Here is a 27305-nt window from a genome sequence, read left to right as displayed (position 1 = left end):
TTTATCGACCCAGACTATGGGGCAATATGAGAGAATAGGTCTCACCATCATGGTGTACGTACAAAGCAGGGTTTCAGGCCAGCATCCTAGTGTTTCCTGCTATTTTTCCGCACACCATTAAGGCTCATGCCCTTTCTTGATGGTAGAGCTGATATGTTCATTAAATGCCAGTGTTTTGTCTAGTGTGATACCTCGGTATTTGGCCTTATTTTCAATTCTATCGCAATGTTATTGAGTGTTTTCTTGGACTTAGAATCTTTAGCCTCAATAATTACCATCTGTTATAATTTAATATGAAATTGGAATAAAATTTCACCATGGTAATGACATTTTACAATATTTAATATTATTGGAAACTTAAAATGGTTGACAAGTCGTTTTTTCTTAAAGTGGCGGGACTAATTGGGGGCACCGGTCTGGTTGCATACTCAGGCTATAGATTATATAAATACATTCAGTGGCGTAGAGAAGTTGCTGAGTTCCGCTTGAGAAAGAAATTAGATGAGGAGCGTGGGATCGATCGTACATGGAGTGAGGAAGTAGAGTTTTTAGTAGCACAAGGTCATGACCGCAAAAACATTCATAGTCATATGGCATAATGTAAGAAAAACAATAATTTACAATCATTTAATTTCTATAGTCTATCTACCATATAATGTATTCAGATGATTGTGTACTTTGCATCTTTTAATATAGGTATTACACAGAAAACATGTATGAAATAACTTGTTTTCAGGATTCATTCAATTCAGGGGGAACAACAAAAACGAAGGGCAAAATTACAAGGTTGTAGCATATCTAGAAGTGGACGTAGAACATAGAAATTGTAGGTAATATTATAATTATGCTTTTCATTTAACATATGAACCTGTTTCTGTGTATTCAACAATCGTTTTCAGGTAGATATAGTTTGTAGAATTTGTAGCCCACCTCAGCACAATCGATTCCTCTCGACTCATCTAAATTCTGCCTTTTTCTTCACTCAGCAAGTTGTCACGTCTCTGAATGTTCCTTTCCTTAATCTATAGCACAGGAGCAATCAGGTTTGGTCCCTCCAGTTAGTCCTAAAAGTAGAAGAAGAGGAGTGAGTAAAGTTTTTTTTTTTAATTTATGAACAGTTTTTATCAATCTTACAGTTTGCAAATATAATTGCTTTGTGACAGTTTTAATTCATGTTTATCTCATTACTATAGCTTTTTGCTTGTATATTCATCTGATTTCTAGTTAAATCACAATTTTTTTGTAGGTTGAGTTTTCTGATCCCAATAGGAGGTCAGAAAAAAAAAGAATAAGACAAGAAAAGAAATTTTAATGGTTTCTTTCCCACTGTATATGAATGCAATGCCCAAAAGTTCAACAAAGGAAGAAACTAGGAACAAAGGGCTGGTGACGAACTTAATGTTCTTATCATCATATTAATTTAAAAAAACTGAAATTGAACAATCATTCCATGTTAAAGGGCAACTGCAAATCACAAGAATTTGGTAAGCAATTTTTTACTTTGCCTACTTCGTGATTCAGATTCTTTTATATTAAATTGATTGATATTTCAAAACAAAATTACTTTCACTTTTTGACCTCAACAAATCAAATGAGTCATCAAAGAAACTAAATGAATGAAAATAGAAAATTTATAAATTAACTTCATTAGATAGCATGTTAAAAAATTAAAATTGTAAGCAAGTTTTGTAAATTAGACGTTTTATATAATCTTTAGTATTTAACTAGTCAAACAAAAAAATGTTTCAGATAGCTGTCAATGTTTGCGGAACCATGAGCATTAGTTTAAGCATTGATACGACAGTCATCATTGTAAGTTGAAGGTCCTGGGTTCAAATCCAGCAGCCCTGCATTGTAACCCAACACACAGACAAATGTTTTTTTTTTATTTTTTTACACCCAGATGGTTGATATGACCTCTGTAGTTGTGTCACATCCTAAAACAATAATAATTAATAAAAATATACAATAAATAAAAAAGTGAATAGTTATAGTTCAATATAAGAGCATATGTGTCAATTTTCTCAATTAAATAAATTATTTATATTAATCCACATTGTTTGCCAATTTTAGGGCTACTCCAAAATTATATAAATAATTGAAATGATAATTTGAAATTACACTGTGTAAATCATGTTGTTCTGCACATCTGATAATTGATACTGATTCTAGGATATGGAGATGGCAAGCAGATTATGACATTATTATAAACTACAGTCCCCATCAGAATTTCAACATAATGAAGATTGTATACACTTGTGGCCAACATAATCAATTATACATTTAAATTCATGATAGTCTTCATAATTCATTCATCATTTTGATTCTAGAATGGTTATTTGAATGTCACTTTACACACAACACGATTTTCTGCCGATTACCAAAAAATACCAAAAAGTAATATGTTCAATTACAGACGACGAATGAATAAAATAAATGTTAATAATAAATTCATGATTTAATCAGTTTAATATACTGAATTGTAAGTAATAATTAAACAATTACACTTTCTAAATCATATCCTTTTACATGTGTGATAAAATATTTTGCTTGGTCTATTCTAGGATATAGATGTGGCAGACAAATTGCAACAATGTTAAATCTACATTCTGATATTAACCAATGCAAATAATACATGAATAAAAATTATAACGTGCAAGTGTAAAAACATTTTAGAACAATTTCATAATTAGATTTATATACAACTATTTTGGTATTATTCTCAATAGTCTTAATTCTTAACCAACTTATTTTCCATATTTGATCACTTATTCTGTTTCTAGGATTTGGGTTTGGCCAATAGAACAGCTCATCATTTCCACCTCTCCCAAAAAATCACGTATTAATGAAGATTTACACTAATACTATGTCGTTATAGAGAAGAAAATTTTACAAAAAGTCAATATAATTTATTATTCTCAATGTTGTTTTTCATTTATGATGTCTATATTAATACCAAAAACTCTCTGTATTAATCTCTACGTTAATACTGACAGTCTGCTCTTCGAATGTATTCGTTCAAGTTGAAATACATTTAAAATTGTATGTTAAGTCTGTTTGATTGTACTTGTGTTTAACTTTCATTCATAATTAATACAATAACCTTTTTTTTCAGAATTAAAGGTTTTCTATTAATTAAATGCCATACAAGACAACAAAATTATTTATAAATTTCAAGTCTTTACAGAAATCCGTTCATATTTATCTTTGTCTCAAGTTTTTTGTATTGAACAATTTAAAACATGTAATAATTGCCTTTATCATTGCACTCTTGTTGCTTCATATTAGCACATGGTTCTATGTCTAGTAATTCAACTTGAAATATGATTGTTGTGCATCCCAGAGCTGTGTGATTCTGAACTTCTCAGTGTCATTATGCCTCATGTCATAGTTTGCTATCTTTGAGACATCTTTCTACCACGGATGAGCTTTCGGTTTTTCACTTTTCATTTGTTATTATTACATTCGCTCCATTACAATTTAATTTTGAATTTTAAAGATTAGTATTTTTTCCGAATTTTTGAATTGGTTTTGGCTGTGTCATTTGTCAAAATTCTCAAAAAGTTTATATGTCCAGCATTTGATTAATGGTTTTCACAGTTTTCAGATATTCTGTTCTATGTCTAGTAATTTGACTTGAAATATGATTGTCGTGGATCCCAGTGCCATGTGATTCTCAACTTCTCTAGTGCGACTCATTATGCCTGATCTCATAGAGTTTACTATCTTTGAGGTATCTTTGTACAATCAAAGAGCTCTAGGTTTTTCATTCTATCTTTCATCTGCTCCATTACAGTTTTATTTTGAATTTTGGTGTTTAAACAATAGTATTTTTCTGAAATTTTAGAATTGGTTTTGACTGTGTCATTTGTCAAAGTTCTCAAAAAGTTTATATGGCCAGCATTAGATCAATTGGTTTTCACTGCCAGATGAAATTGCAGTACCTCTGTCTTTTCCTTCCTTTTGATATAAATATATATTATGGGAATGAGGGCAGATGTTTGTGGGTTGTGGATAGAATGTGTCTGAGTAGGTCATTCCAAATCACTGCTGGATCTGGGGTCCTTGTGTTTCATAATTCGAAGGATAAATATGGAATGCAAGAGGAATCAATTTTTTCAGACTTTGTGACAATGTGGACTTGACTATATTAAATGCTCATTTGCCTAGAGGTAAAGAGGGTAAATATACAATCATTGAGAAGAGTAAATCAGTTAATGACTTATGTTGTGTGTTTACTGATTTATTTTTTATGACTGTAGATTTTCAAGTTCTCCCTGCAATTTATTCAGAACACTTACCTATTGTTTGCAGTATTTCCTCTGAAGTTTGTTACAAGGGAGAAGGTTTAAATGTTCTTCCAAGTCTTATTTTAATGTAATTCCAAGTCTTTAATGTCATCAAAATTTAATCAGTAGGCACACAACATAGGTCATTAACTAATTTACTCTTCTCGATGATTGTATATTCACCTTTTTTATTTCTAAGCAAATGAACATTTAATATAATCAAGTCCACATTGTCACAGAGCTTGAAAAAATTGTTGTTGTTCTCGCCAAGTTCAAAATCAATAAGTCACCTGGACGACCAGAGTCCTTTAGAAATTATATAAGTTAGTTCATTAACCAATTTTGGAACATGTCCTCGCACTTATAATTTCATTTTTGATCCAGCTGCTTCTGCCTTCATTTGTCCAGTCACTCATTTGACGATTATTCTAGAATGGCAATATTAATAATCTATTTCCTGGATTAATTGTGTGACTAAGATATTTTCTGAGCTCAAAAGGTTACTCTCTAATAAATAATATATTTGTTCACATTAATAAGATTTATTTTAAGACCCAGAAGAAACAAAATACATATTAATTGTAAAACTTGTAAAACTAAATTGTAAAACGACTCATTAATTGTTAAAAACTTTGAAGGAAATACTGAAAACAATAGGTAAATGTTCTGAATAAATTGCAGTGAGAACTTGAAAAACTACAGTCTAATAAACAATAGACCCACAACATAGGTCATTAACTGATTTACTCATCTTCTCAGTGATTGTAGATTCACCTTCTTTATATCTAGGCAAATGAGCATTTATTGGGTTGTCCGGAAAATAATGCAGGATTTTAAGTTTTCATTAAAAAAAATCTATATAAAATATTCTGTTTACGTTTACAGGATTAATCATTTGTATGAATGTCAACACTTATTAATCCTCTTCCAAATGATATTGTTTGTTTACCTCTGTAGCATTCCGCTACTTGGAAATAANTAAAGAACATTGCTTTAAAGTAACTAGTTTCTTTTTTTTTGTTTAATACCAAAATCCTGCATTATTTTCCGGACAACCCAATAATAGTCCAAATTTCAATTCATTTTATTAGGTAATAGTCCACATTGTCACAGAGCTTGAAAAAATGTATTCCTCTTGCATTCCATATTTATTCTTTGAATTATGAAACACAAGGACCCCAGATCTAGCCTGCAGTGATTTAGAATGACCTAGCCAGACATTCTATCCACTACCCATAAACTTCCGCCCTTATATTTCTGTATTATTATTTATATTTATGTATGTAATGGTGGTAAAGACTGAGGTACTAAGATTTCATCTGAAAACAGTGAAAACCATTAATCAAATGCTGGACATATAAACTTTTTGAGAACTTTGACAAATGACACAGCCAAAGCCAATTCAAAAATTCGGAAAAAATACTAATCTTTAAAATTCAAAATTAAATTGTAATGGAGCAGAATGTAATAATAATAAATGAAAAGTGAAAAACCGAGAGCTCTTCCGTGGTACAAAGATGTCTCAAAGATAGCAAACTATGACATAATGACACTGAGAAGTTCAGAATCACACAGCTCTGGGATGCACAACAATCATATTTCAAGTTGAATTACTAGACATAGAACCATGTGCTAATATNATAAATTCAGATAAATATGAACGGATTTCTGTAAAGACTTGAAATTTATAAATAATTTTGTTGTCTTGTATGGCATTTAATTAATAGAAAACCTTTAATTCTGGAAAAAAAGGTTATTGTATTAATTATGAATGAAAGTTAAACACAAGTACAATCAAACAGACTTAACATACAATTTTAAATGTATTTCAACTTGAACGAATACATTCAAAGAGCAGACTAATCAGTATTAACATAGAGATTAATACAGTTAATACAGAGAGTTTTTGGTATTAATATAGACATCATAAATGAAAAACAACATTGAGAATAATAAATTATATTGACTTTTTGTAAAATTTTCTTCTCCATAACGACATAGTATTAGTGTAAATCTTCATTAATATGTGATTTTTTGGGAGAGCTGGAAATGATGAGCTGATCTATTGGCCAAACCCAATCCTAGAAACAGAATAAGTGATCAAATATGGAAAATAAATTGGTTAAGAATTAAGACTATTGAGAATAATACCAATATTGTTATATATAAATCTAATTATGAAATTGTTCTAAAATGTTTTTACACTTGCACGTTATAATTTTTATACATGTATTATTTGCATTGGTTAATATCAGAATGTAGATTTAACATTGTTGCAATTTGTCTGCCACATCTATATCCTAGAATGGACCAAGCAAAATATTTTATCACACATGTAAAAGGATATGATTTAGAAAGTGTAATTGTTAAATCATTACTTACAATTCAGTATATTAAACTGATTAAATCGTGAATTTATTATTAACATTTATTTTATTTATTCGTCATCTGTAATTGAACATATTACTTTTTGGTATTTTTTGGTATTCGGCAGAAAATCGTGTTGTGTGTAAAGTGACATTCAAATAACCATTCTAGAATCAAAATGATGAATGAATTATGAAGACTATCATGAATTTAAATGTATAATTGATTATGTTGGCCACAAGTGTATACAATCTTCATTATGTAGAAATTCTGATGGGGACTGTAGTTTAAAATAATGTCATAATCTGCTTGCCATCTCCATATCCTAGAATCAGTATCAATTATCAGATGTGCAGAACAACATGATTACACAGTGTAATTTCAAATTGTCATTTCAATTATTTATATAATTTTGGAGTAGCCCTAAAGTTGGCAAACAATGTGGATTAATATAAATAATTTATTTAATTGAGAAAATTGAGCTGAAAAAAGGAACAAATGTTCTTTTATTGAACTGTAACCATTCACTTTTTTATTTATTGTATATTTTTATTAATTATTATTATTATTTTAGGATGTGATACAACTACAGAGTTCATATCAACCCTCTGGGTGTAAAAAAATGAAAAAACATTTTCAGTGTGTTGGATTACAATGCAGGGCTGCTGGATTTGAACCCAGGACCTTCAACTTACAATTTTGTTGAGGTCAAAAAGTGAAAGTAATTTTGTTTTGAAATATCAATCAATTTAATATAAAAGAATCTGAATCACGAAGTAGGCAAAGTAAAAAAATGCTTACAAAATTCTTGTGATTTGCAGTTGCCTTTAAACATGCAATGATTGTTCAATTTCAGTTTTTGTAAATTAATATGATGATAAGAACATTAAGTTCGTCACCAGCCCTTTGTTCCTAGTTTCTTCCTTTGTTGAACTTTTGGGCATTGCATTCATATACAGTGGGAAAGAAACCATTAAAATTTCTTTTCTTGTCTTATTCTTTTTTTTTCTGACCCCCTATTGGGATCAGAAAACTCAACCTACAAAAAAATTGTGATTTAACTAGAAATCAGATGAATAACAAGCAAAAAGCTATAGTAATGAGATAAACATGAATTAAAACTGTCACAAAGCAATTATATTTGCAAACTGTAAGATTGATAAAAACTGTTCATAAATTTAAAAAAAAAACTTTACTCACTCCTCTTCTTCTACTTTTAGGACTAACTGGAGGGACCAAACCTGATTGCTCCTGTGCTATAGATTAAGGAAAGGAACATTCAGAGACGTGACAACTTGCTGAGTGAAGAAAAAGGCAGAATTTAGATGAGTCGAGTGGAATCGATTGTGCTGAGGTGGGCTACAAATTCTACAAACTATATCTACCTGAAAACGATTGTTGAATACACAGAAACAGGTTCATATGTTAAATGAAAAGCATAATTATAATATTACCTACAATTTCTATGTTCTACGTCCACTTCTAGATATGCTACAACCCTGTAATTTTGCCCTTCATTTTTGTTGTTCCCCCTGAATTGAATGAATACCTGAAAACAAATTATTTCATACATGTTGTCAATGTAATACCTACATTAAAAGATGCAAGGTACACAATCATCTGAATATATTATATAGTAAGTAGACTATAGAAATTAAATGATGTAATGTAAATTATTGTTCTTCTTACATTATGCCATATGACTATGAATGTTTTTGCGGTCATGACCTTGTGCTACTAAAAACTCTACTTCCTCACTCCATGTACGATCGATCCCACGCTCCTCATCTAATTTCTTTCTCAAGCGGAACTCAGCAACTTCTCTACGCCACTGAATGTATTTATATAATCTATAGCCTGAGTATGCAACCAGACCGGTGCCCCCAATTAGTCCCGCCACTTTAAGAAAAAACGACTTATCAACCATTTTAAGTTTCCAATATTATTAAATATTGTAAAATGTCATTACCATGGTGAAATTTTATTCCAATTTCATATTAAATTATAACAGATGGTAATTATTGAGGCTAAAGATTCTAAGTCCAAGAAAACACTCAATAACATTGTGATAGAATTGAAAATGAGGCCAAATACCGAGGTGTCACACTAGACAAAACACTGGCATTTAAGGAACATATCAGCTCTACCATCAAGAAAGGGCATGAGCCTTAATGGTGTGCGGAAAAATAGCAGGAAACACTAGGATGCTGGCCTGAAACCCTGCTTTGTACGTACACCATGATGGTGAGACCTATTCTCTCATATTGCCCCATAGTCTGGGTCAATAAAGTAGAACAAATAAGGAAACGAAAAGAACTCACGAAAATACAGAGACTTGCATACATTTGTATAATGGGAGCCAAGAGAACATGTCGTACATCTGGTATGGAGAAGATTCTGGGATTAAACTCCCTCCACCAGATGATGACGAGAACTGCACAGAAAACCTTATTACTATTAAAGAGAAACCTTCAATAGGAATAAAACTAAAATGGAGAAATAGTAAAAATCTAAGGAAAGACCAGCCGATACTCATGGCCCCAACAGACGACATGAATAGGACGTTTGAGTTTAATCAAAATTTTGAAACAAAGTTAAGTACCCAAAAGAAATGGGAAAAGAGAAAAATATCTTCTTTAAGAAGGGCACCATCTACTTGTACACTAGTCAGATCTAGAATGCTAGAACATATGGGGGCAGGAGTATTCGTCCCTGGAACCAAATACTCAGAACCCACAGGAAAATAAACTAGTATCTTCCAAGCTCAGTTCTATGTAATTGAAAGATGTACCCAATTCAATCTGAACAAAGGGTACATAAATATAATATAGCTGTCATGTCAGAAAGCCAAGCGACCATCAAAGCTTGAACTATAAACAGCATTGGCTCAGGAATGGTGCTGAATTGCAAAACCAAACTAAACAAATCAGATATGTGAAAGAAAGTCAACCTCTGCTGGGTCTATTTTTTGGGGCAGCTGGAAATGATGAGCTGATCTATCGGCCAAGTCCATATCCTAGAATCAGTATAAGTGATAAAATATGGAATAAGGGATCAAATATGTTTTTCAGTTTTTGGCATATTGTACCATCTTGAGAAAAATTTGCCTGTTACATCTTGAATAATGGGTTTTGACATGGGTCAAGCTTAGACAGTTTTTATTAACACACATATAAATAATAATAATTATGATTTCATATAATTATTTTTTTATTTTTTTGGGATTTTTTGGGATTTTTTGCGTTTTTCTTGAAAAATACATTAAAAAAATGTGCCTACGAGCCTTTTACATCAAAAAAGACAATAAAATCCCACATCTCAACACCTGAGTTCCTTTAAAGCTACCGTTCTACAACCAGGACCATGAAGTTTGAGTTAGTTCTTACAAAATTACAAGCTTAACTCAGCTAGATATACTGACACTAATGAATTAACTGTGTATTTAATATTAAAAGTGTTATACAAGGTAGCCAGAAAAGAAAAGGAAAAAGTGTTTTGAACAGTTCACTGAAAATTATAAAACTTTTTTATGGCTTCAAAACCCAAAATTACCTACATGCTTATTGTATGAATTTTAGCTTGTACTATGACGGTCGAGGCAGCCCATAAAATTTGCAGTGTGTTCAGCAATGAAACAATAAGTGAGCACACTGCTCAAAAGTGGTTTAAAAAATTTAAAAAAGTACTCAGCCAAATTCAAAGCATCATTTTGTTGGTGAATATTCGGTTTTCACTTCATTTGGTGACGACCAATGGTACATGATCCACTTTTCATTGCATGTGATAATCCGTCAAAAATGTCTCTACTTTGAGTCATCAATGCGATGAAAGGACAATTTTTAGATTCTGAATCAGTTTATGAAGAACACATTTGGTTACTTTTAGCGTCTTTCCAAGTTGTAAGCTATAGGAAATGGTTTGGCTAGCTGTCGACATGTTTGACACAGATCCAGTTCGATAACTACTTCAATCCATAGGCATTCAAGACAGGTCTCTAAACTGTGGTTCATCTTCAATTCCCGCATTCCCAGAAGCAAATATTTTGAACTACTTTTGGGCAACCGAGCACATTGCAAATTTTACGAGCACCCTTGGCTATCACTACCTGGCTAAAATTCATACAATAAGTGTATGAATTATGGGTTTTGAAGCCATGACAAAGAAAAAAAAATTATAATTTACAATAAACTTTTCAAGATGTCTTTTCTTTATGAACTTACACGTTATCCTCTTGGTATTACTTAATGTAACACCTAATCCTCCTATGGATCTAAAAATGTCGATTAAATTATATTCATAATTAATTATTCAAGGGACTATAACACAGAATAAAGTTCATTTTTCATTTCCTTTCAAAGAAAAATATTAACAAACAAATGCAGGGCTCATGACTACATGACAATTCAAATTTTGTGCCATTTGATTTTATTAAGTGGGTCAAACATTACTATTTTTTTGTATTGGCTCAACTTGAGTTTTTATTAAATTAATACTATTTATATGTTAAAAACTTTTTTTCTTGTTTATTAATATTTACCTATAAATGTTAAATAATTAATTTTGTAAAAAAAATATGATTCTTATTGTACAGTCATTGCTCCCTGTAAACAATTACAACTATTAAAATTGTTTTACATTGCTTTTCCACCAGAGCAGAATTATTCGTGGAGTTTTATGCAACAGATTCAAAATATTGAAATACCATATTTTCTCGATTTGAACTGTAAGTATTGAAATTAAATATTTGTATAAATTTTACTAAAATTGACGTGTCATATATTAGAAAATAGTAAGACTTTAATAAAGAAAGGTGTCATGTCAACTTTTTGTTCAAAAACAGGAGTTGAATCTTACAAATTAGGTATATGAATATCCAAATTGATCACCGTCATTCATTTGTAGCTTATCAATGTTAAATATCTTTCAAGGGTCATGAGATAAAGGTTTTTTTGCGAAGTCTATTGGATTTGTTGCTCAACGTACATTGAAATATTGGTAAGTCTTTTAAATGTGATATACAAATTATTTTTTGCATTATTGTTCGCGATAATAATTGTATATAATTTAACTAAATTAATGTGACACTCATTGAGCATTTGCAATCTGTGATCTTATGAGATTTTTCCATTTGGTCTGCAGGGTAATGAAGCTGTACTTTGGTCATTACCAATCATTTTAGACAATCTAATTTATGTTATCTATCATCAAATTCAACCTAAGTAAAGTGAAATACTTGAGCGTTTGAAAATGTTAGCCTTATCTGTCTATTATTTCTCTCTCTCTCTCTCTCTCTCTCTCTCTCTCTCTCTCTCTCTCTCTCTCTCTCTCTCTCTCTNTATTTTTGCTGTTGCCCAACTCTATACATGGCCATCCAAGATGAGGCTCATCTCATAATTTGGTCGAACCTTGTCTGCATACATTCCAAGTATCTTGCCTTAATTACCGTGGCAATGTCGTCTGTGTACCCCACAAGGAATGTATCTTAACTGGCATCTCTATCTGGAATATCTCATCATAATATTCGGTCGGGTCCTAAAATGAGCCATAAGCTCTAGCTGTGACCACCTTTGAACGAGACCCTCCGTAGGGCTGTATGCAAGCTTTCTTTCGCTGAAACTTTTCGTACATAGTAAATAAATTGACACTTTTTTTTTCCTTCTTTTGACTTTATCCTTTGGAAGTATTGTCATATATTTTTTATTTATTGTATTTATTATCTTACTGTTTTGGTTGCTATTAGTTTTTAGTAGGTTGTTTTTAATCTATTTATTTTATTTTACTTTTTAAATTATTATTTATTTATTTATTTTTATAATTTTTTTCTCTACCCGAATGGGAGGAGGAAGGTGACAGGACGCCGAGGACACCCCTGCCTCTACCGTCTGAGAGCTATTTCTAAATTCCTTAAAACGAAATGTTAACTGGCTTAAGAAAGTTGTAAATTAATTCACAAACTGTCATTTTATTGCGAACAACAGTTCAAGACTTATCGGACCAAATATATTGGGGTCACTACAAAAATCTGTCGATAGTTGTTTCTCTGGTTTTCATACTCTGGGTATTCAGCATTATATGGCTGGGATTTGAGGACTGTCGCATGTTGGGCAGTTAGGGGATGTCCTTAATCCAATTCTGTACATATAACTCCTCCCACAAGCCATGGTTAGTTTTCATTCTGAAAATAGTGGAATAGAATTCCTTTTGCCCGCCTCGTTCCCAAAACCGCGGTTTTGTTTTTAGCTTTGGGATAAAGCTCGATAGTACTCGCCAACTGTTACTGATCAGTAGTCTTTATCCCATATATTGAACCACAGTTGATAGAATTTTTTTTTATTTTAATTTGATAGGATACACCAGATATAGTGGCCTCTTTTGTCAATGTGTCTTCAGTTTTGTTATAATAAATACCAGCATGACCTTTAACCCAACATATTGTCACATTTTGTCCAGCTTTGTTAGCTCAAAGATCTTTCTGTAAATATCTGAAATAATATTTACAACTTGGGGTTTTACATATACTATCTACAGTGCTCAACAGTCCATTAAGATACAGAATTTAATTTAATTTCTTCTTTTAATGAATTCAAGCGCTTTATCTATGGCGGTCAGTTACGCTGTGTAGACGGTTCTTTTTTTATAATCAAAAATGGCGCAACCTGATTTACCATCCAAGAGTGACCCATCAGTAAAATTTTGCAGATGGTTTAGATAGTGTTATATCCATATTCGATATAAATTCTTTCTGAACTAAGTGTTGAGCGGTCTGCGAATAGTCTTTTAAAAATACTGTGTCAATGCACTGTAATCAAGCTGGTATGAAGGGTCGAAATAGCTTTTATGTAATGAGCATATCTGCGGGATTTAATGTAGAAAAGCTGAAACTAATGTGGGAGGTCTATTGTTAATAATTGGGCTCTCAAGGCTGACGAGTTTGGTGAGGAAATTTAATGCCAATTTTAACCGCCTTTTCTCTACGGGAGGCTCACAAGTTTTGGCTAACAAAGGCACAATCAAAGTACCTGGCAAACCCCTAAGGATACACCTTAGGCAACCTTTACATAAAATGTCAATTTTTTTTAGAAATGATTAATATTACCTGTCCTGGTTGGCACCTTGAAATTCGCTTCTATGGCATCCAGCAATCTTGCTAATAAAGACATAATGATTTACATCATGCAAATATAAGGCTGCTAATCTTGTTATAGCAAGATCTTTTGTTTAATTGACTTTTAAAATATGTTTAAGAATATGATTAAAGTTTTTATATTAAAAAAATGTTCCAGGTACAACTATATTCAAAATAAATAACATTTTGTACTATTCAAATATACATAGATATATATTCTAGTGTGTTTAGTCTTGCTGATACAACTATCCGTTTTTATTTTTATTTTTTTGCAGAAAAGGCTCAGCATTTTTGTGTTAAAATGAAATCATCGTGGGATGATAAAATAGCGGTTTTGTTTGAAACCAAGTTACACTGTGATGTTGAGTTAATAGTCTCTGACAATAAAGCATCAACGATTGTAGGTTCAATTGTCTTAGTTATTTTAAACACAAATTAATATAATTTATGTAATTAGGATGCAATGTATTTATTTATCTTGTTTGTATTGTCAAACTCTTTTCTATGAGTATGACATTGTAAGAAATCAATCAATTACAATCAATCACTTAGTCTTAAGAGAAAATTGTTGTGGGTTGCCAAAAAAATTTTATACATGCATTTTCAGTTCAAGGCACATAAAATTATTTTGAAAATGTGCAGCGAATTTTTTTCAACGCTGTTTGGGAGTCATTTCTTGGAGAGTAAATCAAATACTGTTAAAGTAACAGCAGCTCCTGAAATATTTGAAATGTTTTTAGAGTACGTAAAAAACTTTTCTGTTTATAAATAGAGATTTATATCTTCTTTTTTCAGATTAATTTATACAAATAATATTAAGCTGACATCATGTGAACAAGCTATCGCTCTCTATAAACTTGGCGATCAGTTGTTATCGCCGCTTGTTACCGCATACTGCTACAAGTACATTTTTGACAACATCAACGACAACACAGCATGCATTTGTTATGAATTTTCCATTCTTTACTCTTTAAAGAAACTGGAAGACTATTCGCTTAGAGTATGGTCGCATAAATGCTATATTGAAACAAATTATTTTTCTATTAGCTAAATAAAATAAAATATTAAATTCAGGTGATACCGATTAACTGTCAAGGTTTCCTTCATTTGAGTGAAAGTAGTATTGTGAAAATTGTATCAGATGGGAATGTGTTAGCAAGGGAATTCGATCTTTTCGAAGCAATTGCAAAATGGATACAACACAAAGGTAAATCAAATAAACATATCACATTTGATCGACATTAATTCAAACATTTTCAGGAGAAAAATCAAAAGAATACTATCGAAACTTGTTAATTCCTAAATTTCATTATTTTAACATGACACCAAAAGAATTCTGCGATGGCCCCATCAGCAGTGGCTTATTGAAGGGTGAAGAGATTTTGGCCATCCTAGCAAATCTTACATCTCAAGATTGTCGTATACCTTTTCCCGAAGGCTTTCCGCAAACCTTGAGAGGCGGTAAGTTTCGAAACTGCTTACAAGGGCCTCAAGAGGTCCGTGTACTGTTTGAAGAAGCTCCAGTTTTTTCAAGGCATTTGAACAGATGCTCTGGATTTATATCAGTTAAAGAGGATGTCATTATTTCAGGTTTAAAGGTAAATATCAATACATGACTAATATTATATAAAGATATATTATAATTTGTATTTACACGTACAAAGAGGGTAAATAAACAAATAACATTTTCCATTTTTTAAAAATTTTACAGCTTGGTCTTCCAATGTTATTGTACTCTATGGTACACAACAATTATTATTTATTAATTATTAACATGTTAATATTAATTATTAACTAATTAACAATTGGTATTATTTATTCATATTGTCTCATCACTCAGAGGCCTTGTCACCCAAGGGTCATGGTCCATAGCTTTGTCATTGAAGATTCAAGCCCACAGCCTCTGCTGCCCATTGATTTGCTGCTGTCGCTAGCCGAATTGCTATGTGAATTTTTTCGGGCCCTCCTCATTTTGGCCATGGATGACAAAGCCTCGGAGGACCTTAAGATTCTTGCACTGTTCAGAAGCTTTGCGTGCATGGCCTAGGAGCCATCCTATGATGCCATTGTATGATGAGACCTCTGATCAGTGTGGCAATATTATATATATTTTCTTACATAAAAGATTTTTTCTTTTCCAGTTGAGTTGCAGAATAAAAACAAAATATTTGGCCAAGGATTCAGTTATTACGTTGAAAATCAATGACAAAACTTTGACAATTGATATGAGCCAGTGTTTGTATGCGGACAACGCACTCATCGTAAATTTATCATTACCCGTCGCACTATGGAAAGATAAAATTCACACAATTGAAATCGACATGAGTAGTATCAGCGGTTTGTACATGCTGTATAATTTTTACAAAGCAGAGCTTTCAGGAACACTATCGAACGGAATGCAAATTGATGCTATACTCGACGGTGAATATTTACCAATACAATCACTTTATTTTTTACCCATAGGTCAGTGAAATGATTAATTTGAATTTAAATATTTTTCCATAACTGACATAAATTAACGTACAACTCCGATCTTAATCTGTTCCCATTGTTAAGTTAGCATTGTTTGGATTGTGTGTACATGCTAAATTCCTAACAAAAATAGTCTATAAAGTTAATATGCATCTTAACAAAGATGCATATTATTTCAATCATTAAAACCTATAAAAATATTAATGATGATAGATTATGATGATACACCCAGAATAACCATTGAATGGCAAAAATGTGAGGCAAAACCGCAAGAATAGTGAGACTGAAACTGGACATGTCTCACTGAAGATGACACATAGCCAAAATGCATTTGAGTGTCATAAAAACATATGAGTGACAGGCCCAGTGTTGTTTCTGCCATAATTTTAATATAAATAAAATTTCTGGTTTAGAATCTATTTGATGCTTGCAATTTTATAATAGTATGCTATTATAAAAATAATTTAGCATAAAAAAAGACAACATAAAAAGAAATTTTGTTATTTGAATATGTAACTATCTAGTCATTAATAATTTTATTAACTTTTCCCTTTAATAAATCAATGGAAAAAATGTTACTTAAAGGATTTGTAACTAGTATTATATAAATAAATATAAATTAACAACACAAAACCAACGGACAATTAATGTATTAAAGTTTGTAATAACAAGTAATTTTTCTTAAACTTGAATTTTTGTTTTACGGATATTTATACAATATTGAAGTCTTATTTTATTTCCGGCATGTCTTGGAAATTTTCAAACATGAAATCTACAACAAAAGCAAATTATTAATTTGTGAAATACAATAAAATACAGTGCGATTTATAATATTTACCTGAAAGACCTAGATTTATCTCAATAATTGTTTCTTGCAGTTGACTGTCTATAAATTTAAATAATAATTAACTCGGCCAGTTTCTAATTCACTCAAATAATAAAAATTTTATAACTGAATATATGATAATTAGGTAAATTATTATTATTTAATGTGCTTTTATTTAAAATAAAATAAAAATACAATTCTTAAAAAAAAAGTATTGCATGCAATGGCAAAGACCACCTGTAGGAGAAAGACATGAAAATAAAATAAAATAAATAAAATCAACAAAAAGAAAATAAACTGGCAAAATTTAATAGTTCATTCACCAAAATATATGAAAAGTGACACAAAAACATAATAAAATAAGTTAACTAAAGCTTTAAAAAAATCTGAATTTACAGTGTTAAAAAATTGAAAAAGCAAAAATTAGTTCCAATCCGATCAAATTCTCCAAGAATGGTATGCATAATTAATAAGTGGCCAAGAGTGACACTAACCTGTCAGATAAGAAACAATTTCTTTCCTTGAAAGAATTCAGATTCCAAAATAGTCGAACCTGACTTCAACAAGCAAAGGAATTGATCCAGAAAATGAGTTACATTCATCAGTGGAATTTTTTTGGAGCATGGTTTATATTTTAAAAACAGCAGTTCCCTCAGTTTAAAAAGCCAACAAAGTTCGAAGAAACTTAGATCGTTATTTTTTCAAATACCTTTTTGATGTTAATATTTCCTATGACAGCTTAGTACAAAATGAAGCAGGCAGAAATAGAAACTTGTTGCTGAGTTTTATGGATGCTTTTATTTTGTCAGACAGGCCAATTAACTGGTATTCCTAGGAAGAAATACCATTCCAAGGCTCTGCAAAGTCAGAATGATTCTTTTGTGTCATAGAAACTGTTTGAACCTCCAGAGTCTATTTTTATAAAAATTTTCAGGGCAGTGATTTTTGGTAAATGGTGGCCTGGCAATTTTAGTATTTTAAGGCAGTATTTAGTTCCATTTCAGTTCAAACAGCTAACATATAAAAAGGGGTGACAGATGGGAAAGAAAACAGTTTTTCTGAGGAAGTACCTTGAAATTTTTCCAAAACTTTTATAAACTTTTGTTTTAGAGTCAAAGGGGACATTTGTCTTGTATAAGTTTAGCCCACACCTTGTTAAGTCCAAATTTGGCATGAAGTATTTTGGAGTCTAAAAGAGAGGAGATTATAAGGGAGATACAAGGGGTTAGCAAAATCCCAGATACTTGTATTGATCAACAACCTCAACTTTTTCTCCCTTATAAAACTATTTGTCAGCTAATTTAGCACCATTGCAAAAAAAAAGTTTTAGAGAGATTAACTTCTAAATTCCATTGCTGACAATACTGTGCTAAAAGGTTTACTCTTCTCTGTAATTTATTAGGATTGTCTGCTATGAGGATTCCGTCATCTTTATTTTAATACCCACCATCAAAACACCACATAGGTCATAAAGAAATAAAGAGAACAGGGTAGGGCTCACCACGCATCCATGTGTTCATTCCACCTGTTTAAAAGATTTAGAAATACCATCTGACCCATGAACTGCTGCATGTGAATAAAGGGTTTTTCAAATGTTTAAAAATTTTGAGAAAATTCCTAAATTTTATAGTATGAGGAACGATGAGAAATAATCAACTGTATCTAAGGCTAATTTAAAATTGATAAAGCAGCAATACTTTTTTCCCTTTTTCAAGAAGCCTAATTTTAATGAGTTGGTTAACACAAAAATATTATTGTCAGCACAGTAATTTGGCTGAAACTCTGACAAAAGTTTTTGTCTTTTCCTTTTTTTCTATAAACGATCTTAGACGATTTAAGAGAAGTGAAGAGAAAATTTTCGAAATAGAGTTCAGATAAGATATACCTCTATAATTGTTTGTATCATTAACGTCTCCTTGTTTGTAAAGAGGAAAGAAGATTGATTTGCAGAATGATGGGGAAATTTCACCAATTTTATATATGTAGTTAAAGAAGTTGAATAAATTGTGTATTAAATTAAGAGATGCATTTTTATAAAACTTGTGCAGTAAGCAATCAGGGTGTGGCAATGTTTGTTTTTAAGGCTTGATAATACTTTACTAAGTTCATTCAATGAGAAAGACGCATCCAGAAAGGGGAACATGTGAAGGGGGAATAGTGTCGGTGAGTTCAAAGGGGAAAAAAATCAGCAAAAGCTCAAAACATGACGCTCATGTATCCAAAGGAATATTAGTACCAGAGATAAAGTTTCTTTGACAAAGCTGTTAGCCAAATTATGATAACTTTAATTATTTTGGAATCATTTTTGTTTGGCTTTTAATAAAAATTGTACACACTTGGATGATCAGGCACAAGTTATTTAAGTTAAGATAAATTTTTTAAAATTTATGGTATGATATTATCTTTAAATCTATTCACCTTCACTATCATTTAAATTGTACACATCTTCTGAAAACATCGAGGTATCTACAACAAATTTAAAAATATAGTGATCAATACAATTTTCTACATTGTTCTTGAAATTACCAATAAAATTGAACCCATCATCTTGATTAGGATTTAGCAATAAACACTTGTCTGTTTCTAGAAGAAAAAAAAATTAGCTGGATCGCCATTTACCATTAATTGGATATTTACCATTAACAGTTGAATGCTCTTCAAAATTAGTCCTTTCTATGGGGTTTTCTTCTACTTTAGACCAAGTTTCTAAAATTGTTTTGTACAGATCAGTAAGTGATTCTTTTAACATCAAGATCAGAAACTAACTTTTTATGTCTCCTTTTACCTATTATTACTTATAAGTGGAAAACCATCCATACCAAAACCCAAAATAATGGTTTTTTTAATGTTTTAGATGGGTTTATTTTAATATTTATTGTTACAATAAAGATATTTACCATTCTCTAGCAATGACACACCTGGAAAATCGTAAATACTCTCTGCTTCATCATTTTGTACACAAACTGCTTTTGTGTCCTTTGTGTTTGATGTATAGTTGACCGCTTGAATAGGGTTTACTGTTCAAAAAATTCATATTAGCCCAAACCAACAGTCTTATCGAAAATTATCAAATAGAAAAACTTACATTTCAATTTTCTCACTAAAAACATGATTAAGCCATGTGTTTTAAAAAAACCACAATTACAAAAAAATTAGAATTTTATTGGTTCTTTGCATTACTTATTTATTATTTATTTGTATTTTTAATATTCAATCATTTATAAGACTACAGAGACCCAGTAAGAAGAAATAGTGTGAAAAAATACAAAATACAGACTGAACAATTTTTTATTTACAAAATTAAACAAAATAAAATTTCATACAAAAATATAATAAAGTCAACACAATTTTAAACCAAAGATTACCAAACTACAGTGATTAATGAACTAGAAATGAATACTAATTGCTATTGACCAGAGTCTAGATCCGTTCCAGACTCTCAAATTTGTTACAGCTTTTAATTTAAAAAAATTATATCGTTAAGTAGTTGGGGGAGTTTGGACTTTTAATATATTCTACAACATAGAGTTGGTTGAAAGGTAATTGCTGAGGAAAATGTATCTATGAATATTAAGCGTAGGACAGGATGTTGAGATGATAGATAATAGTGTTTTATTTACAGAATGAATACAAATTAAATTTTATTTCATTTTTAACACATTCAACATGAAAATTTAGTTCGTCTACTGGGCTAGACAGACATTAAAGTATAAAGAATAAATAAAAACTTAGAGGAAATTAAATTCATTGACTATGAAAAGTCATAATTAGGTATTGTTCAATTACTATAAAACAACTATGAAATGAGCTTCATATAATTTATATTGTATTTATTAATAAATAGAACAATTTAAGTTATTTAGTTCATTATTTTTGTTTTGCTTAAGTTACGTTATTATATCAAATGCACTATTTATTTATAAATTCAACACAGCTTTGTACTTTTGTATGTTTTATATTATGTGAAGACTAACTCCAACTCCACTGATGTTACCCCGATCATGGTTGTCGTCTTTAATGTTATTCTCTATTTTATGAAAACATTTTCTTTTGTATGTGTTTGTAAATAAAAAAATATGTAATAATAAGAGTAAATTCACTTCATTTCTTTAACTAAACGCCTCTTTTAGAAAATTTGCTAACAAATTCCAATTCTTGCCATTTACCCATTCTATGATACCCTCCTTAATGAGGCTTTTTCTTGGAGCCATTTTACTTTTCCTTCAGAACGGTACATTCGCCGATAAAATGTTGTGTACTTTCTTTTGATCTGTAATTACAGAGAGCATATTTGTTGACCTTCATCACGCCACGGTTTCAAATCGACATTTAAAAGCTTGCAGCGGGTCTTAAAAATTAAACTTTTAGAAAAGAGGTGTCTTTCATCAATTAAGTATAAGCTGTTTGTTAATCGTTCATTGAATTGAATTCGAACAATCAAAACGATAGGAAATAGAACAAATATTTTAGAATTGAAGAATTAGAAAATGGAAATGGAAATTAGGAGTTTGAACAAGTTTATCCAGCCCAGAGGACCAAAAATTCTGAATATTAAAAAATTTAAATAAAGGAAATAAAGAAAAACTTATTTGGCGTGGACTATAAAAAATGGATTACTCACTGAAGGATGTAGCAAGGTTGGGCACGTTTCACCACCGTAGAACAACCTATAGTTCAGTGAAGTGAAGAATAGGATGGGAAATTTGGAAGTATTAAAGAAAAATTGAAAGGGAATATGAGAGGTGCTCCAGGAGAGGTTTTTTTTAATAAAGAGGAGAGAGGTGAGCCGAGAAGAGGTTTTTTGTTCACAATAGATTCATACTGGGAGATAGAGAAATCAGAACTGCTGAAAAAAATTCAAAAGGAGAGGTTTAGGAGAGAACTCAAAGGGTCAAGGTGCAGGGCCTATTTTGCTCTGGCCAAAACAGGAATGGTATTTAAATTTTCTGTCTTTTTCTGCAAAAAAATATTACTGGGCTACCTCAACGACATTTGAGAAAAACAGAATTTATTTCTGTAGTGACATCATGTTTTACTATTAAGTCCTTTAAATCTGCATACCCTTTGCCATACACGGGAACCTTTCTTCTGGGAGAGTTGGTTGCATAGGATTAGAAAAATGAGATCGTCTGAGGAGCTATCTACTGAATTTAGTTGGTGCATGAATTTAATGTCACCATTGAATTGTCTGTAATAGAGGACTCCATACAATGTTACAGTATTCCAATATTGTATGTACCATACTCTTCTAAAAAACTATTAAGGCTAATGGTAGTTTTCTGTAAATTCAGATATGAAAGCACTTGAAAATGTGTGATGATTAATGACCGTTAGTCGATGATTATTCGGAGATCGTGAGATGCTGTCTGGTATGGCGTAAGTTTTAGAAAAACGTTTTCTTTAATGTTTTGATCTTTAGTGAGATCATCTTCAGGACTCAAAGTGTTTGTTTTCTGCGTAATTGTGCCATTCTTGTGTCGTGTTGAGTGCCCATTGTTTTTAAAAATGTTTTTCTAAAACCTACGTCACACCAGACTGCATCTCACGATCTCTGAATAAGCACTTGAAAATTTTGACATCGAGCAAACAGAGAAAATTGTATCAGAAAAGCAAAGCGTAATATCATTAATAAATAATTTGAAAGGAAAAGGACCAAGATGCTAGTCTGAAGTCTGAAGAAACGACAAATTTCTTGGATATTGTATTATTCAACTTTTCAGCCAGGAAACTATCAGCCAAATAGGATTTACTTAGTTATATGACATCTATTTGAATTATTAAGCTGCAAATGGACTTTACTAAGTGCCAGGGCTTCAAATACTTTTGTTTGTACTGGCTGGATACAGACGGATCTGTAGTTTTTTAGATCAGGGAAATCGCCAGCCTTATGAATTGGTTTTATAAAACTAAATTTAAGTATATGAAGGTTTCAGAAAAATATTCCATAATTGTTCATTGATATTTATTAATTATATAATCACAGCCAAGTTACATTTATCTCTATCATATGAAAATTATTCATCGAATTCAACATTATTGTCTTCTTCAGGATAATCAAAATCTCTGGTTTTAACATCAGATTCCTCTCCGTATTGAATGACATTGGCTATAGTTAACTGTAGGTCGGCCATATTCTCCTCATCCTTTAGATTCAGCGGGAAGAAACGTACCAAGCTGTAGTCTTCGATAAGCTTCCCGAGGCTCTCGGACAACCGTCTAAATTTTTTGTTCCAGTTGGAACCGGACTCGAGTTCCCCGAGAAGATAGTGCGGGTCCGGATCGAGGTAGTTTTCGATGGCCTTCCTAGCCGATTTGCTAAGAAGGTCCATCTTACTCAGGACGTTTACATGTGGGAGCTCGAGGTTGACCATGACAGCAAGTGCGGCCATTGTGCCGGATAAAAATTTAGCACCGTCAACCATGAACTGCGCGTCGACTAAAAAGACAGCGCAAACGTGGAAGTTCCAGTTTTGCAGCATACGGCATAGCTGGCTCATCGTCGTCATGTGCGAAAAAAGCTCGATTTGGCCAGGACAGTCGAACAGTATATAGTCGTCGTCATCCTCGCCAAGTTTCTCCTTGAAACAAATCGAAAATTTTTATATATTTCAATATAGAAACCAAAATGGCCTACCTTGAGCCATTCTGCGTTCTCGACGAGGTACTCCATGCAGAATATGAGCCCGCCGTTGGGGCCGAATTTCAGGTCTTCGTCTTCCATCGCATCGTCCAGATGGATGAGCTCTCTGACATCTGCGAGCGGTTCGTAATCGAAATATTCAGCAGCCGGGTCTAAATTGACAACTTCTAGCAATTTGTTACACGATGCGGCATGCTGTACCGCTGCAGAACAATAAGTCGATTTACCGCTACCGGCCGGGCCAATTACCAATTGTGCGTATCTCATTTTTAATAGCAGATATCAATATAAACTTTAATTATAAGTTCAAAATCAGTTTCGCAAAGCAACCAAACAGTTGTAAACACACTGACAACGACGGGTTTCTGACGGAAACTTTCTGCAACTTGTTGTCTGGTGACAGCCAACTGACAGCGCTCGCCGCTTAAACATTGGAAAGTGTGAACTAATGAGTGATGATGATGGGCGAGCCTAAGAACTAAACAGGGGACATTAAAAAAAATGAAATACAAGAAAAAGTAAAATTTTAAAATGATTTTTCTTCGTAAAACACTATTTACAATTAGTCTTATAAAATATATAACATTCCCAAAGTCAATTCCAATTTTCTCAAATGTTTCTTAACACCAACATTTTTTGTATTTTACTTTTAGCATGATTGTTACAATTATACTGTTCTGTTTTTCTTTTCTTTTTTTTTCAAGCATTCCATGTTGCTGAATATTCTGTGTTTTTTCCAATATGTATAATCTTTTAGAGGTTCTAACGCTCTCAAAAAACAAACAAGCACTTTTGCAGACTTCACCACACTGTTTCACTATATTCAATAAACTCAATGGGATTTCAGAAACATTCCTATTTAGAACTTAAGCATTACAGTCTGCTGAAAAACTAGCGATCCAATGATAACTGCATAATTTAATGAATTTCATATATCCTACATTGTACATTATCCTTGTCTTTGTTAGATGCTTCCATTTTGATAAATGTCCTGTGCTTTTTTCAAATGCCATATGGACCAATGTCCATAGGTTCTCATGGTCTGACAAACAAGCATAGGTTCACCCTGCAGACCATCATACTTCACTTTTTTTATAAACTTAATGGAACATCAGAAAAACGCAATTACCTTAAGTTTGAGTCCTTTTTTTCTGATGAAGACAACTGCATAATTTAATGAATTACAATTATACAGCTCAATCTGTTCTATATAACTAGTGAACCACAACCGCATAATTTAATGAATTTCATAAACTTGCACTAGACATTCTCCTTGTTTTTGTCAGAAGCTTTCATTTTGGTAAAGTTCCTGTGCTTTTTTCAAATGCACATATCCTTTTATAGTTTCTAATAGTCTAATAAAAAAAATAAATAAATAAATAATAATAAATAAATAGTCTGACAGACAAACAGGCATTGGTTCACATTGCAGACCAACGTAGATAACTATTTTTTAACTTGAAGGAACATCAGAAATATGCACTTATCAAGTTAGCAACCTTTTTTCTGATGAAGGCATGACAACTGCATAATTTAGTGAATTTCAATTATACCGCTCCATCTGCCCTCCATGACTTTATCAGAAGCTTCCATTTAGATAAATTTCTTGCGTTTTTTTCAAATGTACATGTCTTTTTATAGGTTTTTATAGTCTGAGAAACAAGAGTCGGTTCTCCCTGCAGACCACATACTTCACTACAAGGCAACTGCATAATTTAATGAATTTCAATTATATTGCTCAATCTGTTCTCCATGACTTTGTCAGAAGGTTTTCATTTTGCTAAATTTCGTGTGCTTTTGTTGAATATATGTCCTTTTATAGATTCTAATGATCCGACAGCCAAAAAAGCAGACTGCGTTCTTGCAAACCTCACCACATTGTTTCATTATTTTTAATAAGATGGGACTTCAGAAACATACTTATTTTAAGCTTAGCTTAAGCATTACATTTTGCTAAATAGGTGGTGATCCAACAATAACCACATAATTTAACGAATTTCAATTATACTGTCCCGCCGATTCTACATGTTTTTGTCAGAAGCTTTGCATTTTCCTATCTTTCAAGTGCTTTTTTTTTTAATGTATACGTCCTTTTAAAGGTTCTAATGGTCTGACAGACAAATAAGCATAGGTTCACCCTTTAAACTTTACCACAATGTTTTACTTTTTTGTATGAACTTGAGAAAAACATACTTAAGAGCTTTGCAACATTATTTCTGGTTATTACACCATCAATGCATAATTTAATGGATTTCAGTTATTCTTCTATTCTCTTTGTCTTTGTTGGAAGCATTCCATTTTTATAAATTTCTTGTGCTTTATTCCAAAATGAATTTCTTTTTATAGACTAGAATGGTCTGACCGACAAACAAACAGAATAAGTTGGGATAAAAGAGTTGAAAATTTTTATGTAGGCAAATCTGACAGCTTGCCAACACAGTAGGGAACAAAGACACGTTTCAAAAACCTGGAGGGTATATAAATGTGATTGGCAAATGGTCTCAATGAATAACAAAAGACAAAAAGTTATTTATTGAGGGAAAGTTATCGCATAACTTTGTGAATAGGGCTCATCAGGCTGAGGGTCACCATAAATTTGGACTTTTTTCTCCCAGGAGTAGGAATCTCAGCCTGCACAGGTTTTCACACCAACAGAGGACATGTTCCACTGTCTCTTCTTCTTCCTGGCAATATCTGCACAGGCTTATTTCCACAACTCTGAGTCTATACTCATGCCTCCTGCAGTGTCCAATGTAACTATTAATATAGTCCTAATATATTCTAGATTTAGTAGTTCTGCTTTTAGTTCCTGTGATGATCCTTTGAGGACTTTTTTTGCTTATCTTTATCCTGTGCCACATTCACATTGAACAGAGGACTTATATTTAATCTATTGTCTAATGGATCCACGTTTTTGGAGTTTGGTATGCCATAAAAAAGGTTCAAAGGCAATAGGTGTCCTCACCGAACTTTCCTTGGCTAATTTACCAACTTCTTTGTTGCCCCTCTGCCCTGTGTGACCAGGTACTCAGACAAGGATAAGTTTGTTGTTTTCTTGACTTTACCATCGATGTGGTAATTGCCCTCAGTGCCTCCTGGGAGTCTGATAGATGGTTATTCTTCTGTTAATAAGCTGTTTAATTTCCTGGGCACAGTGTTCAATAAGACACAGACTCCTATTGAAAGACAGTACTACAGTAGCATATTGCCCAAGGCTTACATGAATTCTAGTCCTGGTTTATTTCCATAAATACCATCTGCTGACCAGATATTGTCGGCATTAACTGAAATTCCTTTTTTCCAGTCTGCTCTACCAGGTATTTTAATTTGAAATGTTTTATCAAATCTGGATTTAGGGGAGATGGCATCAACATGCATCCCCAGAACTACCCTGTCTGCTTGAAGGTCCCCCCAAAGCTTTATTTGTTCCTAGTTAAAACAAGTAGGCTATTTGGAGCCTCCCAGGATTATCCTATGAATTGTTGCTCTGGCCTCGCTGGATAAAGATATGTAGATTCAAAAGGACTTCTAGGGCATTATAGTGTCAGGAAAAGATTTGGGGTTAAAATCCTGGGGGGGGGTTAA

At 32.0% G+C, this 27305-nt stretch overlaps 3 protein-coding genes and 2 long non-coding RNA genes across 15 annotated transcripts; 2 read left to right on the top strand and 3 right to left on the bottom strand.

Moving 5' to 3' along the window:
- Nucleotides 1-201: 201 nt before the first annotated feature.
- On the top strand, nt 202-2998 carry LOC106662704. 5 transcript variants are annotated; one of them, XR_001339940.2, is made up of 9 exons: nt 202-600; nt 737-826; nt 900-1084; nt 1247-1484; nt 1750-1812; nt 2173-2248; nt 2331-2482; nt 2565-2713; nt 2784-2998. It is a non-coding gene; the product is annotated as an uncharacterized LOC106662704 (long non-coding RNA). The 5 variants fall into 5 exon arrangements; XR_002910122.1 differs by having other exon boundaries at nt 1754-1812; nt 2173-2482; XR_001339938.2 differs by having other exon boundaries at nt 2173-2482; nt 2565-2661.
- A 3144-nt stretch (nt 2999-6142) lies between these two features.
- On the bottom strand, nt 6143-9816 carry LOC106662923. 4 transcript variants are annotated; one of them, XR_001339978.2, is made up of 8 exons: nt 8346-9816; nt 8115-8205; nt 7857-8041; nt 7458-7695; nt 6906-6981; nt 6672-6823; nt 6441-6589; nt 6143-6370 (listed from the first exon to the last, which is right to left on the bottom strand). It is a non-coding gene; the product is annotated as an uncharacterized LOC106662923 (long non-coding RNA). The 4 variants fall into 4 exon arrangements; XR_001339977.2 differs by having other exon boundaries at nt 6672-6981; nt 8111-8205; XR_001339975.2 differs by having other exon boundaries at nt 6672-6981.
- Nucleotides 9817-11256: 1440 nt separating this feature from the next.
- LOC106662909 (BTB/POZ domain-containing protein 2-like) lies at nt 11257-16774 on the top strand. 3 transcript variants are annotated; one of them, XM_024226156.1, is made up of 8 exons: nt 11257-11517; nt 11585-11651; nt 14058-14182; nt 14390-14523; nt 14578-14782; nt 14857-14989; nt 15043-15380; nt 15924-16774. In XM_024226156.1, the coding sequence occupies exons 3-8, from the start codon at nt 14084-14086 to the stop codon at nt 16251-16253; spliced, it is 1239 nt and encodes a 412-aa protein (XP_024081924.1). In that variant the 5' UTR covers nt 11257-11517; nt 11585-11651; nt 14058-14083; the 3' UTR covers nt 16254-16774. The 3 variants fall into 3 exon arrangements, with proteins under 3 accessions (XP_024081924.1, XP_014242841.1, XP_014242842.1); XM_014387355.2 differs by having other exon boundaries at nt 11257-11651; XM_014387356.2 differs by lacking the exons at nt 11257-11517; nt 11585-11651 and adding an exon at nt 12445-13703.
- A 115-nt stretch (nt 16775-16889) lies between these two features.
- Nucleotides 16890-20228, bottom strand: LOC106662883. 2 transcript variants are annotated; one of them, XM_014387320.1, is made up of 7 exons: nt 20166-20204; nt 19999-20097; nt 19718-19786; nt 19607-19663; nt 19499-19546; nt 17093-17140; nt 16890-17026 (listed from the first exon to the last, which is right to left on the bottom strand). In XM_014387320.1, the coding sequence occupies exons 1-7, from the start codon at nt 20188-20190 to the stop codon at nt 16983-16985; spliced, it is 390 nt and encodes a 129-aa protein (XP_014242806.1). In that variant the 5' UTR covers nt 20191-20204; the 3' UTR covers nt 16890-16982. The 2 variants fall into 2 exon arrangements, with proteins under 2 accessions (XP_014242806.1, XP_014242805.1); XM_014387319.2 differs by having other exon boundaries at nt 16915-17026; nt 19978-20097; nt 20166-20228.
- A 2797-nt stretch (nt 20229-23025) lies between these two features.
- On the bottom strand, nt 23026-24138 carry LOC106662699 (GPN-loop GTPase 3). Its single transcript, XM_014386936.1, has 2 exons — nt 23715-24138; nt 23026-23658 (listed from the first exon to the last, which is right to left on the bottom strand). The coding sequence occupies exons 1-2, from the start codon at nt 23985-23987 to the stop codon at nt 23095-23097; spliced, it is 837 nt and encodes a 278-aa protein (XP_014242422.1). The 5' UTR covers nt 23988-24138; the 3' UTR covers nt 23026-23094.
- Between the last annotated feature and the right edge of the window lie 3167 nt (nt 24139-27305).

This window comes from Cimex lectularius, unplaced genomic scaffold (assembly GCF_000648675.2).
Source record: "Cimex lectularius strain Harlan isolate CLEC.00 unplaced genomic scaffold, Clec_2.1 scaffold66, whole genome shotgun sequence".
NCBI classification, from domain to species: Eukaryota; Metazoa; Arthropoda; class Insecta; order Hemiptera; family Cimicidae; genus Cimex; species Cimex lectularius.
Note: the sequence above shows the minus strand (reverse complement) of the source record. Positions and strands in the feature narration are given on the sequence as shown.

Excerpts from the sequence above, each read along its gene's own strand:
- LOC106662883 (XM_014387319.2), bottom strand. The coding sequence starts at position 20,190 with ATGTTTTTAGTGAGAAAATTGAAAT. Across the intron at positions 20,098-20,165 it reads TTTAGTGAGAAAATTGAAAT|TAAACCCTATTCAAGCGGTC; the intron begins GTAAGTTTTTCT and ends TTTTTTGAACAG. Across the intron at positions 17,027-17,092 it reads GATAAATCTAGGTCTTTCAG|ATTTCATGTTTGAAAATTTC; the intron begins GTAAATATTATA and ends CTTTTGTTGTAG.
- LOC106662909 (XM_024226156.1), top strand. The coding sequence starts at position 14,084 with ATGAAATCATCGTGGGATGATAAAATAGCGGTTTTGTTTGAAACCAAG. Across the intron at positions 14,524-14,577 it reads ATATTTGAAATGTTTTTAGA|ATTAATTTATACAAATAATA; the intron begins GTACGTAAAAAA and ends TTCTTTTTTCAG. Across the intron at positions 14,990-15,042 it reads AAAATGGATACAACACAAAG|GAGAAAAATCAAAAGAATAC; the intron begins GTAAATCAAATA and ends AAACATTTTCAG.
- LOC106662699 (XM_014386936.1), bottom strand. The coding sequence starts at position 23,987 with ATGAGATACGCACAATTGGTAATTGGCCCGGCCGGTAGCGGTAAATCG. Across the intron at positions 23,659-23,714 it reads AGAACGCAGAATGGCTCAAG|GAGAAACTTGGCGAGGATGA; the intron begins GTAGGCCATTTT and ends ATTTGTTTCAAG.